The 15,860-nt window shown below is 38.6% G+C and overlaps 1 protein-coding gene across 6 annotated transcripts in view; it reads right to left on the minus strand.

Moving 5' to 3' along the window:
* Nucleotides 1–15,860, minus strand: part of EBF1 (EBF transcription factor 1) — a 388,671-nt gene that overhangs the window by 101,997 nt on the left and 270,814 nt on the right. For 4 of the 6 annotated variants that reach the window (XM_039330250.1, XM_039330251.1, XM_039330253.1 and 1 more), the window contains exon 8: nucleotides 4,960–5,101. In XM_039330250.1, the coding sequence (XP_039186184.1) occupies nucleotides 4,960–5,101 (142 nt within the window). The remainder of the gene's footprint in view (nucleotides 1–4,959; nucleotides 5,102–15,860) is intronic. The other 2 variants (XM_039330252.1, XM_039330256.1) reach the window with 1 other exon arrangement.

Here is a 15,860-nt window from a genome sequence, read left to right on the forward strand (position 1 = left end):
GAACAGAACCTATTGTAGCAAAATTCAAGTTAAATGCACAGCAATTCAAGTTAAATACACAGTGGTTCAAGTTCATTATACAACAGTATTTACAGCATGTATTATTATACAATAACACTGGTCCAGTTTACAAACAAATTGGACTTTAAGGACAGACCTTGGGAATGGAACTTGTTCTTAAACCAGGAACTACCTGTATTCACTGAGTCCTCTCAAAAAAAAAAAATCTGTATCTTATTTGTTTTTAATAAAAAAAAAACAGAAGGGGAGGATTTGGTTTGTATAAGAAACTTCAAGGATGAATTAATAGATATTCTCTGCATACTTCGTTTCCTTCTAATTAATAAAATAACAGCTTGAACATTCCTTAGTAAATCAGCCAAAAATTATGACAGTGGTTTGTTTATTAAATTAGGTTTCTGGCAAGGATGGAATAAAATCTATAGTATGAATTATTGGATAAAATGTTTCATGGTCTACATAAAAGTTAAAGCTAAATAAATACAGATGTAAGTTATGTTTATATAATAAGAAACACTGCTGAGCTAAGAATTTTAGGTTGGAAAGTGCAAAGTGGATCTGATACATTATGCATTTACCACCTGACCAAATTTATTATGTAAGTAGCTCCTATAATATAAAGAGAGCTGTTTTACATATATGCAAAGTAAAATGATAAGATATAATAATAGGGCAGCCTAATAATGAGGCAAGAGTTGTGTTTTTTCACCAATGATTCCTGCAATGATGGCAGTTCATATTTTCATGCTGCATGTTTTTTCAACATGGTATTAGTTTCCTAAGATAACTTTCAGATACACTAAGTGATAAATATTATTAGCATTGGCACAAGGTATTTATACATGCATATTAATATTAATTGGAATTGTGGGAGACTAATATCCTATTTGTTGCAGTCTCAACAGGCTTGGCTGAGCCAGTCCATGTGGCTTCTCTGGAACACAATCTAGAATAGGAATAGGAGTAAGAGTAGGAGTAGGAATAGAATAGAATAGAATAGAATAGAATAGAATAGAATAGAATAGAATAGAATAGAATAGAATGTTGGAAGGGATCTTGGAGGTCTTCTAGTCCAACCCCCTGCTCAGGCAGGAAAACATATACCAGAGGTCTCCAATCTTTTTGATTTGGTGGCCTGGAAAGAGAGGCAGGCACCGCTACATGTGCACATGAAAATGGGCTGTGCGTACACATGCAAAAATGAACCCCGTGCGTGCACCCAAAAATCGGTCACGCATGAGCGCATGCGTACATGCAAATGGCCGCACATGAGTGTATGCACACATGAAAAAAAAGGCTGTGCAGGTGTGAGTGCTACAAATGGGGTGGTGCTAGCGCTGGTGGGAGGCTATGGGCAGCACTAGTACCAATGGGACGCTTGGGGGCGGGATGGTGCTAGCATTGGTGGGACATTTGGGGGCAGGGCAGTGCTAGCGCCAGTGGGACACTCAGGGGTGGGGCAGCGCTAGCACCGGTGGGATGCTCGGGGTGGCACTAGTGCCAGTGGGACCCTCAGGGCGGAGTCATGCTAGCGCTGGCAGTGGCCAAGTGTCCAAGGCCCGGTAGTGGGCCACGGCCCACAGTTTGGGGACCCCTGCCCTATACCATGTCAGACAAATGGTTGTCCTATCTCTTCTTAAAAACTTCACAACTTCTGGAGCAGGTTGTTCCACTAATTAATTGTTCTAACTGTCAGGAAATTTCTCCTTAATCCTAGATTTCTTCTCTCCTTGATTAGTTTCCATCCATTGCTTCTTGTCCTGCCTTCAGATGCTTTGGAGCATAGCTGGACTCCCTCTTCTTTGTAGCAACCCCTAAGATATTGGAACATTGCTATCATGTCACCCCTACCCTTCTTTTCATTAAAGTAGACATATCCAATTCCAGCAACTGTTCTTTATATATTTTAGCCTCCAGTCCCCTAATCATCTTTATTGCTCTTCTCTATACTCTTTCTAGAGTCTCAACATCTTTTTTACATCGTGGTGACCAAAACTGGATGCAGTATTCCAAGTGTGGCCTTACCAAGGCATTGCAGAGTGGTATTAATACTTCATGTGATCTTGATTCTATCCCTCTGTTAATGCAGCCTAGAACTGTGTTGGCTTTTTTGGCAGCTGCAGCCCACTGCTGGCTCATATCTCTTTACCCAAATGTAGATAGAATGGGGAGTGGCCTTGAGGGGCAAGAGGAAGAGCTGCCACTAAGATAACAGCCAGATAAAAGAAGATTGAGTCCAGGATAGGAATGTAATCTGATAAAGTGACTCAGACAAGCCCCTCCCTAGTTCTCATGAATATAAAAGAGGAAGGGGGAGTACATTAAGACTTACAAGTTTTTCTTACTTTAGTTTTACAGTAAAAGCAATATGGATCTAATGCACAAGGTAAAAATCATACACAGCAATTCTTTGAGGATGGGTGAGCGACACCATCAGTAGTAGTAAAAATATCACTTTTTAAACTCTGCCAACTCAGCCAGCTACAGCATAAGTCTATTCCTCTTTTTTTCCACATCTGTTTAATTTTTAATTTATCTATTCATTTTTTTTTCATCAGTGAGAGAAACAAGCATTATGCCTGCTCCAGGACTGCTATAGCTTTTCCTTCTTACTGGAAAGTTGAAGGAGACGCTGAGGGAACAAGATGCCTTTGTATTATCTAAATCATGGGTGGGCAACCAATACCTCAGTCTAATTTCATGCAGTCTTTGGCTTAATTTCAAAAGCCCTCTGTAAGCAATCACTTCATACTTCTGGCAAGAGGAATCTGTGCTGGCCAGTTGCAGAGAAACAAAGTGTTAGAGAAGGTGATAGGAGAGAGGGTGAGCAAATAAGTACCCCATCAACATTTGGCTCTGGGTCTACCTACTATTTGTTTCTATCTTACCCATCACTGACAATGCACTTTGCATTTACTTACCCTTACCCTTCACCTTAACCACAAGGAACCACCCATCCTCTACTCTCAATTTATGATCTTTTATTTTCCCATAGAGGAAGAGGAATTAGGAAGTAGTAGTCATTATACATCTACCCCAACAAAGCTTTTCACCACTACACTAGTGAAACTCTGCTTTGATAAACAGCATTACCACAAAGGCCCCAGTCTGCCCATGGATTTCAGAACTGCAGCTTTCACTGTCAGTTTTGAAAATAAAGTGTGTAAGTCTCATGCTACAGAGAGTCTTCTAGTAAGATACATTCAGCATCCTCTTTGCTTCTTTTAAAGGTTATATTCAGATTCCTCTTGCCTTCATTGTCCAGGGAAACCTTGAGAAAAGATGTGTACCAGTAATGTACTGTTGTTGCATATTTTCAGTTGTTAATCACTATGTTAACACTGTGTTTGTTTTATATGTTTATCAATTTAGAGTTTCTTTTTAAAGGAGAAAGAGGAAAACCAAACAGTTTAGCAAAATAAATAAATAGGATTTCTCCATGTTTATGTTGCTGGAATAAGATTAAGAAAATGCTTTATCCATGAATATTTTGTAAGTCTGTAAATCTAAGTGTTAAAAAAAAAAAACATCCAGGAAGACTATTGCAAGAAAATATTCAAAGACTCAGATTAATTTCATTCATGTAAACATGTCACGTTGCCACTGCAAAATAGCTCATTGGATCCTAAAGTCAGTTGCTGACTCAGTCACTAAAAGGTTATTCTTGAAATTATGATTATGGTGTAGGAATGAGGATAGTATTATTTCATAATCATTCTGTAAGCCAAAGGTCTCCAACCTTTTGGGCACAAGGGACTGGTTCCGTGGAGAGAGGTTTTTTCCGTGGACCAGAGGGTGTGTGGTTTTGTGTGCTGCCTCTGCATCCCGCGGATGGGGCTTTGCTTGTTTGTGTAGTCCAGTTGCTGGCATGCCGCAGCCTGGTACTTGTCCATCGACCGGGAGTTGGGGATCCCTGCTGTAAGCCATAGGTAAGGAACATGTGGCCATCTAAATACTGAACTCCAACACCCAGCCCAAAGGTGCTTTTTTTCTTTTAGGAGGCAACTGGACTTTCTTATGTTTCTTTTGAAGGCATTTTGCTTCTCATCCAAGAAGGATTTATAGTGCTTGCAGACAGATGGTCATATAAGCAATATAAATCTTTCCACTCCCCACCATCTAGTCAGAGCTGAAGAAGCTTCTTGGATGAGAAGCGAAACATCTTCCAAAGAAACACAAGAAAGTCTAGTTGCCTCCTGAAAAAAAAGCACCTTTGGGACAACTATGAACTGGATGACTGAGAATCTCCATAGACATCTATCACCCAGCATCACTTCTTACAGGCTACATTGACTGGGGTTCCTGGTCTTACAGCTTTTAGAGGGCACAGATTCACTTTCCTACTCCAGATATGCATTATAAGATCCACAATACTTGGTAACATTACTGCTTCTTGAAATTAAAAAAAAAGAGGTAATGCAGTACGACTATTTTATAGTCACTGATCCAATGTATATACACATTTGCAGAGACTCTCACTTTCTTGTACTTCATAGGACTGGAAATGTTTAGGAACATTATGTACCTAACAGAAAGCAACATTTGTGAATTTAGAACATAATGTACATAAAATAATTCTCTATAGCACTGTTTCTAAACCTTGGCAACTTGAAAGTGCGTAGACTAGAATTTCCCAGCCAGCATGTCCACACATTTCAAGCTACCAAGGTTGAGAAACACTGTTTCTTGGCTACTTCAGATTTACAAAAAAATAATCAGTTATGTGATGGTAATAACTCTACCCTAATAATATTAAGCCCTACTTCAATGCATAAGCCGGATTTGTAGGTCATTCAAATAGGCTGGAAATTTGGCATCCCATTTCAGGAATATTTTCAAAATTTTGCACCAGTGTTGAGCATGGGAAGAAAATAGGGGGAAAGAAAGCCCAAGGACCCATAGTGAAAGAAGAAATGGCAACCAACAAAAAATGCCTACCATGTTCCAGATAAGAAGGCGTACCTTCCGAAGGATCAAGCCTTCGAGCCCTCCGCCCATGTTTGGAGTTATTGTGCACAAACATATTATCCGACACTGCCAAGACGTGGCCATCCACGTTGACTGTTGTAGAGACCACAACCTGCAAGTGGAACAGCAATATAAGGAAACACTTTAATGCAATTTAAAATCAAATAAGCACAGAGACTAATAAACCCAGAATCTTAAATAACAGCTGGGAGCGGCAGAAAATTGCAGAGCTATTTCGCATAATAACCAGTGCCTAGACTCTATGACTCTAACAAGAGATGCTATTGATGAGTGGGTCTTTGGCATCACAGGCTTTTGATGTCATTTAGTCAAATTACACAGTTTGTAGCTGTATAAAGGAATATACACTGTTAACCATAATTTTAACAAGAGCAGCTTTATTAACTCCTTTTTAAAAGAGTTGGCTGCATATTACCCCACATCATCCTTCAGCATGCATGTCAGAATAGATAAACTGTTGTCACTGCAAATGAGAATTGATTCAAGTGAAAAAACAAAATTGGTTGCTAAAGTTGGATTAGAGTAGCTGAATTCCTCATACTGCTAAAGCCTGGAGTATAAGCATTTGTCCAAAATTCTCCTGAACAGGGCGGAGAGAAAGAAAGATTGTATATGTAAAGAATATTTAAGAACTTAAATGAATACTGTTTTTCAAATCTAGATAGACATTGTCTTTATGTAGCAATCAAGTGTGAATTCACTGTTTTTGCAAATTTTATTATCCTAATGGGAACAATTAGAAATAGAAATATTGTTTTGCTATACAATATAGGACATGTGAAATTTAGGCAGTGAGATGGGCAGCATATACATTTAGTAATAAATAAATAAATAAAATAAAAAGCACAAACTCAGCCAGCTGATGCATTTATTAATAAATATAATTTTATTGATAAAATATAATTGTTGAACAACTTGATAAAGGATTTCTATTAAGTTACTTTGATAAAAAAGTATGACACAGGACATATGCATTGTTTTCTGTAGTCACTATGGATCAAAACTAGGATCCAAGAGTGATTATTTATTATAGCTGAATCTTATTTATCTTAAAAGGACCTTTTAGAAGCTGTATAAAATAACTTCAACTTTAAGGAGTTAAGCAGTAGAGTTGACAACTGAGTCCTTTTTTTAGATCAGAGGTCCCCAACCTTTTGGGCACCAGGGATCAGTTCCGTGAAGAGAGGTTTTTCTGTGGACGTGAGGGGGCATGGTTTGGTGTGCTGCCTGCATCCCTCAGATGGGACTTTGCTTGTTTGTGTGGACCAGTTGCTGGCATGCTGCAGCCCAGTACCAGTGCACGGACCAGAGGTTGGGGATCCCTGCTTTAGATACTGTCATTATTATTATTATTACCCTCATTATCACCAGCTCATTCATCACTTTTCTTTATTATATTTAGTCTCATTTATATTAAAATAATCTTATAAAACAGTTTTTTTCTTTAAAGAGTTAAATAACAGGGTACTAAGTAGATGTCTTAAAACAGGGGTCCCAACCCCTGGTTCATGGCTCAGTGCTGGGCTGCAGCCCACTGGAACCAGGGCGTGGAAGTGGTGGGTGAGTATCCGTGAAGCTGCATTTGTAAAAGTGGCATGCATGTGAAATCATCCCTTCTCCCACCCCCACTGCTGTGACCACCTCCATCAGTCTGCTGAGCCAGAAAGGTTGGAGACTGCCGCCTTAAGAACAATCACATTTATGTTAGCAAGCAGAATGACCCATTGCTGTTTGAATCATCCTGGATTTTTAAATCTTCAAACAACTCTTGAATTTTGTTTGTTGCAACGAAGGGGTAGTTCAAGCTTGTCAGAGAACGTGCTAGCCTTTGAACAACGTGGTCCCTAGGTGCCTGAAGTAGCCACTGTGCATGTGTATATCACTTAAGACACAATTACGCAAATATGAAAATAAAAACAGTCATCCAGTTAACAATTGGACTCAAATGTAATGCTTGCTACAGCACCATCTAACTCCCAGTGTTGAAGGATAGTATGCTTAAATCACATCTATATACAGCACTTTTATCTTTATGATTGTATTACACTTATCTTACAGGTCCTGTATTGATTATCAGCAGACTTCCAGATGCAATTTAAAGCGATAGTTTCTATTTAAAATTCCAAATATAGTTTGGCATTTCCAGAATTTCTGATTCCTACCAAATTTGACCCATCTGAGGGTCTTCAGGGAGAATCTTCACATGATATCCTAATTCTGTGAGGTGGGAAGGACTGAACCCAGAAGGGCAGGTTTCCCACCTTGGCACCAGTGCTCTGGAACTGCCTCCCTCAAGAAATTAGGCTGGCCCTTTGATGATGGCCTTCCAAAATTTACCCAAGATCAAAATTTTCTGGAAGGTCTCCAGGGAATAACTATCTACTTATGTTATATGCAGTGATTGCTGATTAGAGGTGTTATAAACATGTACTGAAATTTTTATTTATGTTGTTTGTTTCTTTCAAACTGGTGTTGTTTTAAGTCTCCAAGAGTCTGCCAAGATTTATTTAAAATTTAAAATAATAACAGTTATAATAATACTGATTTTGACTTCTATAAATAAATATAGCCTATGAATTAAGTCAATTTGTTACCATGATCAAACACAGCAGTATATTAATATTAGTGTGGACAGCCATTTATTCACAATAAGAATGGATAAAACAACCATCCTTATTGTGAATAGTGTGAACTTGTCCACACTAATATTAATGTGCTGTTGTGTTGATCATGGAGGGGTTTGGGAGAAAGGAGGAGAAACAGATTAATAATGCAATATTGTATCTAGTTAATTATAAATTCAACAGGACATATTCTAAAACCAATGGGGATAATGAATCACCAAAACAAATCACCGACGAAAATTTTGGTGGGGCATTTCACAAACCTGTTTTCTCTCACATTTTGGGGAAATTCTATATCTATGTGGCTGCATCACTGCTTTTTACCACTGCCTAACCATGCATTCAACCTAAAGGCTATGTTTCCATTCCACTACCACTCATTAAGCATCCCAAGCTAATTACAGCTTCCTTCCTATGAACCTGCCTTCCAGAACTTTTTCTAAAACAATAAGAAGAAATGACCTACACTTCTCCTTAAATTAAACAAGGAAGGGGGATTAAAAATTGAAACCCACTGAGATATGTTTATTCATGCGACCTCTTACAACCAAATATAATAATTGTCTGTTAATTGCAGTTTCAGCTCCCACCTCATGCTTCAACATGTGAAACTGCAATCAGCTGGCTCCTGTTTAATCCACCTATTATGTTGACTAATTAACTTTGCTCGACAGTTTATTTCTTCCTCCATTATCAGCCCCTGTCAGCCTCAAGCACAGCACCGCTAAGGGAGACCTCAGCCTCTTTGATTGATCACCGATAGATTGACATGCAGATTAATTTAATTAGAATCACCTCACTTGAGAAATGAAAGACAATGGCAAAGGGGCTAATAGATCTGCTCTTATAATGAGGCTACCCTCCAGAGCCAAGAAAGAGGGTTTTTGATTTATTTTGCTGAATTCCCCAGTTGCTTTGCAAGGCTCTTGCTTTAATTGTTCTCGGTATTGAGAAGCTTTAGCCTCTGAAGAGGTGAAATGCTTTACAAGGATTGGCAAACATTTCTTCAATTCTCCAAGGAAGCTGTTACCCTCTCAAAGTTGCATGAACAGAAAGGGTTGCTGGCAAGAATTTCCTTATGGGGCTTCAAATGGGTAAAAGGAAAGAAAATGAGGCAAAGTTTTCAAAGTAATATTTCATTAACCATAGTAAATTTCTCAAAAACATGTTTTGTCATTTCCTGACCTAAAACACTGTTTAATCCAGCAGTTCCAATTTTCTGTTTATTTAATCTGTCCTTCCCTCCCCTCCTCTCCCCAATTTATTAATGTTTACAAGCCTGTGAATGTTGACATGATTTGTGTCTGGATATAGTTTGTCACAAAACAGTTTTAGAAGCTAGATACTGAACAAGATAGAACCAGCACGCTAGTTAGAGCATAGTGAAAAAGGAACACGTCAGCAAAAGTTTGAAATTAAATTTAATTTGTTTCTATAATCAAGGTTCATAGACACAGTTCCCTACGTGGCAAATACATAACTGGGTACAAAACTGAATGTGCCTTAACAGGGATTTCATGCAAAACACTATATGGTGACAATCCCTCAATACAAGATTGTAATGATAGCAATAGCAATATAATAGCACTAGTACTTAGACTTATATATTGCTCCATAGTGCTTTACAGCACTCTCTGAGTGGTTTACAAATGTCAACATATTGCCCCCAACAATCTGGGTCCTCATTTTAGTGACTTCAAAAAGATGGAATGCTAAATTAACCTCAAGACAGTCAGGACTGAACTCCTGGCTGTGGACAGAGTTAGCTTGCAATACTACATTCTAACCACTGCACCCCAGGGCTCCTATGATCAGTCACTTTTATCTGTCCAGAATCAATTTTGCTCTTTTTCAGCTACTGAGTACTATACTACATATGGAATACTGAATTGTTTCAACTGGAAAGGTTAAATGCAGAGGTCCCCAACCTTTTGGGCACCAGGGACCGGTTATGTGGAGAAAGGTTTTTCTATGGACCGGAGGGGGCATGACATTGTGTGCTGCCTGCATCCTGTGGATGGGGCTTTCCTTGTTTGTGCGGACCGGTTGCTAGCATGCCGAGGACCTGTACTGGTCCATGAACCAGGGGCTGGAGACCCCTGGTTTAACTGTTATTCAAAGTATTATGTTATCAGTCCATAAAACTTCAATTTTTAAAGTAAAAATATATTAAGGTTTGCACAAATTTTGTGCATTGGAGTACAGAATATATTTTATATTGATGGGCAATATACAATCCTGGCCATTTAAGTCAACTGAGCAATGCAAGCATCCCCAATATGTTTATACTATTACTGAATTTTATAAATAGATAAAGCAAAAATCACATAAAGATACTCAGATACTGTAACATAATGTTTGTCCTGGGCATCTGCATGGGTGGGAAGGAACCTGTGCTATTATTCATGTCATGATGTCATTGTGCAAATGATGCAAATGAAATACGGTTTGTCGTTCGTGACATGGCATCATTACATAATTACATCATGATGCATGAAATATCATTGACACCTAAGGCCCTTGCACTGTCAAGGCACTGGAGTATTATGCCTTTTTCTACAATGGTTAATCCATTTGCTTAAGCGATGGGGAGACACAAGCAACTATGGGTTTTTTTTCACATGGGGTAAGTTTCCAGGATAGGGGTGGAAGAGACAAATCTAAAATCAGTACTTTTCAAATATGCTGGTGTCAAGGATGAAGGCTTTTGCTTCTACTCAATAAAAAAATACATGCCACAGTCATCTTAAGAAAAATGATCAGGAGGTTTCCCTCCATTGATGTCCTCCAAATGTATTAGGAATGCCCCAATCTGTTCTGTTCTATTTTAAGACTGATTTTGATACTTTTTTTTGTGTGTGAAAACTTTGGCTGCCTGAAAATGCTGTTAATACACAGATTTAAAAACCAACCAAATAGAGGGGAATAAAGGAAAAAAAGAAGAAAGTAACAGTCTAAAGTATTTCAAGAAGATAAATCCTTACTAATCCAACTGTTTAATACTATTCCGTTTAAAAGAACTAAATCAGAGTTTCAAATAATGCTGTAAAGGGAGTTCTGAGCCTATAAGAGAGAATGCAATATTTTTCTCCGCAGGAGAACATTGATTAACTTTTTTTTTTAACCAGAGTAATCTCACTGAAATCCGTTATTTAATTCTTGCTACCCACAACATCTGCAAAATTGGGGACTCAGTCCAACCCATTCATTGCATAACACAATTTTGCTACCTAGTTTCCTTGACTAGAATTTGATTTACTACAATGATGCCATGCCAGGGTGGTTCTTTTATAGCCATTGGGAGAAAAAAAAAGTACTATAAAAAGGAATCTCCTAGAGAAACTGTTTCCAGCATCAGGAAGTGTGAAAAAATGCAAGTGGTTATTTGGTGGTCTACTTTCAGAAGTGATTATTCATAGTGCACCTGTAGAACAAGAAAAAAAACCTATTGTTTCCACACAAACATTGCATACATACATTAACCAGAGGTCATATAGTTTTAAGAAAAACATATTCAGTATATAAAACTGGAAAATCGTATAAAACTTCTCAAGAAGGGAATTAATTCTTAACTATGGTCCAAATATCTCTTTAAAAAGGCAACTCATTTCAATTGCTGCATTCATGGACTGCATCTTGATCAAAGCATATGCAAAATTAATTTGTAACAGAAACAAGTTTTGTTTTAGCTTTAAAAAAACACAGCCACAAGGTAACATGTATGCAAAGAACCAACCTTTTAAAAAACTCATACCAACACACGAAGGGGAAAAAAAAAGGATTTACTCCTGTTTAAAAATTGATTAATGAGGTGCAGACAAATTCAGGTAAACATGGGTATGGACAGGTCTGCCAAATCTGAAACCGATCCAAATGTTGTGAAGAAAACACAGATTTCATTTTGGGAAAAGCAGAGAGGAAAAAAAAAATTCTGCGGTACAATCAGCTCTTCACGTACAGGTGGTCCTCGACTTATAGCCATTCATTTAGTGACTGTTCAAAGTAAAAAATGGCATTAAAAAGAGTGACTTACAACCATTCCTCACACTTTGAACCCTCACAGAATTCTTCATCTAATATTTCAAGATTAGGAGTTGCATTGATCCCTGTTTTCACCACCCATCATTAGGTTAAGTTAACTTATGGCGCATTCCTGATATTTTCAGTAATCTATACTTTATTGGAAGGAAATACAGGTAATCCTCAACTTACAACAGTTCGTTTAGTGACCATTCAATGTTACAACGGCACCGAAAAAAGTGACCTATCACCATTTTTCACACTTATGATTGTTGCAGCATCCCCATAATGATTTATATTCAGAAACTTGGCAACTGTTTCATATTTATGATGGTTGCAGTGATCCGGGGTCATGTGATCACCTTTTGCAACCTTCTGACAAACAACTCTAGAAAGAGTACAGAGAAGAGCAACAAAGATGATTAGGGGACTGGAGGCTAAAGCAAATAAGGAATTGGGTATGTCTAGTTTAATGAAGAGAAGGACGAGGGGGGACATGATAGCAGTGTTCCAATATCTCAGGGGCTGCCACAAAGAAGAGGGAGTCAAGCTATTTTCCAAAGCGCCTGAAGGCAGGACAAGAAGCAACGGATGGAACTGAGGAGAAACTTCCTGATGGTTAGAACAATTAACCAGTGGAACAACCTGCCTCCAGAAGCGGTGAATGCTCCAACAGTGGAGGTTTTTGGGAGGAGACTGGACAGCTATTTGTCCGAAATGGTATAGGGTTTCCTGCCTGAGCAGGGGGTTGGACCTGATGACCTCCAAGGTCCCTTCCAACTTCTTCTTCTTCTTCTTCTTCTTCTTCTTCTTCTTCTTCTTCTTCTTCTTCTTCTTCTTCTTCTTCTTCTTCTTCTTCTTCTTCTTCTTCTTCTTCTTCTTCTTCTCCTCCTCCTCCTCCTCCTCATTATTATTATTGGATTCATCGCACAGTCAGCCAGATGTTCAGCCTGGATTTGGCATTTTGTCTACCTATCGAGTCCTTACCCAGGACCTGGGATAGGCAGATGTGGATGTTTGATGGTATTACAGGTATCGTCGCAGGATGGAAGCAGTTCCTGTAAGGCCGCCTTTTGCAATTGACTAATAGCGAATTTGTCAATGCCAATGGTGTTCAAGTGGTGCTCCAGTTGTTTTGGGATTGCACCCAAGGAGCCTATGACTATTGGTACTACCCTTGCTTGCTTTTGCCACAGTCTTTCTATTTCTATTTGTAGGTCTTTGTATTTTGTTATCTTCTCCAGTTCTTTCTCTTCTATTCTGCTATCTCCAGGCACTGCCACGTCCACTATCCAGACTTTTTTGTCTTTCTTATCGACAATTGTTAAGTCTGGGGTGTTATGTTGCAGGTGCTTGTCTGTTTGAATTCTGAAGTCCCAGAGCAGTTTAATTTTATCATTTTCTATGACTTTCTCTATTTTATGATCCCACCAGTTTTTGCTTACAGGCAATGATATTTTTTGCAGATCTTCCAATGCACCATTGTTGCTACTTTGTCATGCCGCTGCTTGTAATCAGTCTGTGCAATCTTCTTGCAACAGCTTACCAAGTGGTCCACTGTTTCTTCAGCTTCTTTGCATAGGCGGCACTTACTGTCTGTTGCTGTCTTCTCAATTTTGACTTTCTATGCATTTGTCCTTAAGGCTTGGTCTTGTGCAGCCAGAATTAGTCCCTCGGTCTCTTTCTTCAATTTTCCTGCTCTTAGCCATTGCCAGGTTTTATTATTATCTGCTTTCCCAGCTATTTTTTTCATGTATTGGCCATGTAGTGCTTTGTCTTCCCATGCCTCTATTCTGTTCTTCATTTGGTCTTTCTTGTAGGCCAGTTTGGTCTCTCCAGTAGTTAGTAAGCCTTCCTGATATACTAATTTCAGTGCATCTTCATCATTGTTCTTCAGATATTCTTCCAAAGCCATTTTTTCTTCTTCAACCATCTGATGTACTTGTAGCATTCCACGCCCACCTATTTGCCTTGGTAGATAAAGTCTATCAATGTCACTGCGTGGATGAAGGGCATGATTCATTGTCATTATTTTTCTGGTCTGCCTATCCATTGTTTTTAGTTCTGCTTGAGTCCAGTCCACTATTCCAGCTGTGTACCTAATGACTGGGATTGCCCAGGTGTTGATTGCCTTTATGGTATTTCCTCCATTGAGTTTGGATTTTAAGATCTTCTTCACTCTCTTGATGTATTCACCTCTAATCTTTTTCTTGACTTCAGTGTGCTTGATGTTGTCAGCTTGAAGGATACCCAAGTATTTGTAGTACTCTTCCTCATCCAGACTCTTAATGTTATTTTCGTGGGGCATCTTGATTCCTTCAGTTTTCACTATTTTTCCTTGTTTGATAGTAAGTGTGGCACATTTGTCCAAGCCAAACTCCATTACAATATCTTGGCTATATATACGGACAGTGTTGAGCAGCGATTCTATTTCAGATGATGTTTTTCCATACAGCTTCAGATCATCCATGTAAAGGAGGTGGGATAGTCTAGCAGATGTTTTTGATGTTTGATAACCATGTCCTGAGTTATTCAGTATTGTTGACAGAGGAAACAGTGCAATAACAAATAGTAATGGTGATAATGAATCTCCTTGAAATATTCCTCTCTTGATATTAACCTCTCCCAGCCTCTCACCATTGATCTGCAACTGTGTCTTCCATTGTGCCATCGATCTTTGCACAAATTTTCTGATGTTTCTACTGACTCCTGTTATTTCTAGGCACTTGATTATCCAATCATGTGGCAGAGAGTCAAATGCCTTTTTGTAGTCAATCCATGCCACATTCAGGTTGGTCTTCCTTCTCTTGCAGTTTTCCAAGATCATTTTGTCTATTAGGAGTTGATCTTTTGTTCCTCTGCTATTGGGGCGGTTTCCTTTCTGCTCAGGTGGAAAGAGATTGTTTTCAACTAGATGCTGTTGTACTGCATCAGCTACCACACCAGTTAGTAATTTGAAAGTTGTTGGTAAGCAGGTAATTGGCCTGTAGTTACCTGGTGTTGCCCCTTTTGCTGGATTTTTCATTATTAGGTAGGTTTTCCCAGTTGTTAGCCACTTTTCAATTTCTCCTCCTTGTAGTATATTGTTGAACTGCTTGGCAATGAGTGGGTGTATAACAGTTAGATGTTTCAACCAAAACCCATGCAGTTCATCTTCACCTGGTGCTGACCAATTTTTGATTTTCTTTGCTCTTTTTTCTACCATTTTTGTTGTTATTACTAGTTCTTTCATTTCAACTTCTGTTTTATTTGCATCCACCTCTTTTAACCAAGCTGCATCCTTGTTGTATTTCTTTGGGTTATCCCATATCTGCTTCCAGAACTGCACTGTTTCTTCCTTGTCAGGTACTGACTGATTCCTTGCAGTTTCTCCATTGATGGATTGGTAGAAACGTTTCTGATTGGATTGAAATTGGAGGTTCTGCCTATAGTTTGCAATTCGAGCTTCATATCTACTGATTTTCCTGGCTATAGCTGTTATTTGTTGCTTTATTATTTCCAGTGCTTCCTTGATCTTCCTTGTTTCTAAGTGGTATTTCTTGATTAGGTATTCTTTGGTCTTCTTGTTCTTCAGCTTCTTTTCTTTCATCTGTTCTAGCTTGCTTGCATGTGATCTTAACTTGCTGATCTTATTTTCTAGTCTAACCTTCCATTTTTCTGGTGCACTGTTTGTTTGTTTTTCTTTTTTGTTGATTTTGCATCCCAGGTATTCTGTTATAACTGCAGCTGTGCTGTACATTAGTTGGTTTGTTTCTTGCAGTGAATTGGTGCTTATACTTGATATTGCAGTATTTGCATCTTTTAATGCTTGTGCTAGCTGTTTCTTTGGAACAAGCTTCAATGCAGGCAGCCTTATTCTGTTGTTTTTGTGCTGTTCTAGATGCTCAATTATTCTTTGTTTCAATTCTTTTATTTCTTTAGTTAGAGGGTTTTGTTCTTCCTGAGGAAGAGGTGCCTGGTTTCCAAATGAGAACAGTTGTATATCTCTACTGGATTCTTTCACTGCCAACTCCCCCTGGTTTGCCTCTACATTCTGAATTACTTCTGGTAAGGCTTTGATTTCTTTGCCCTGGGTAAACCTTTGCAGTTCGTCCAATTCTGTTTCTGTAAATACTTTATTTCGTGTTATAAATCGGCGTTGATCTGCTAGTCTCTGTTCTGTTATTTCTGATTCTGGATGTTGTTCTTTCCAGAATTTGTGCATTC

The sequence above is a fragment of the Crotalus tigris genome, unplaced genomic scaffold, assembly GCF_016545835.1.
Source record: "Crotalus tigris isolate CLP2741 ecotype Arizona unplaced genomic scaffold, ASM1654583v1 scf7180000024427.8105951120:4207309, whole genome shotgun sequence".
Taxonomy (NCBI): domain Eukaryota; kingdom Metazoa; phylum Chordata; class Lepidosauria; order Squamata; family Viperidae; genus Crotalus; species Crotalus tigris.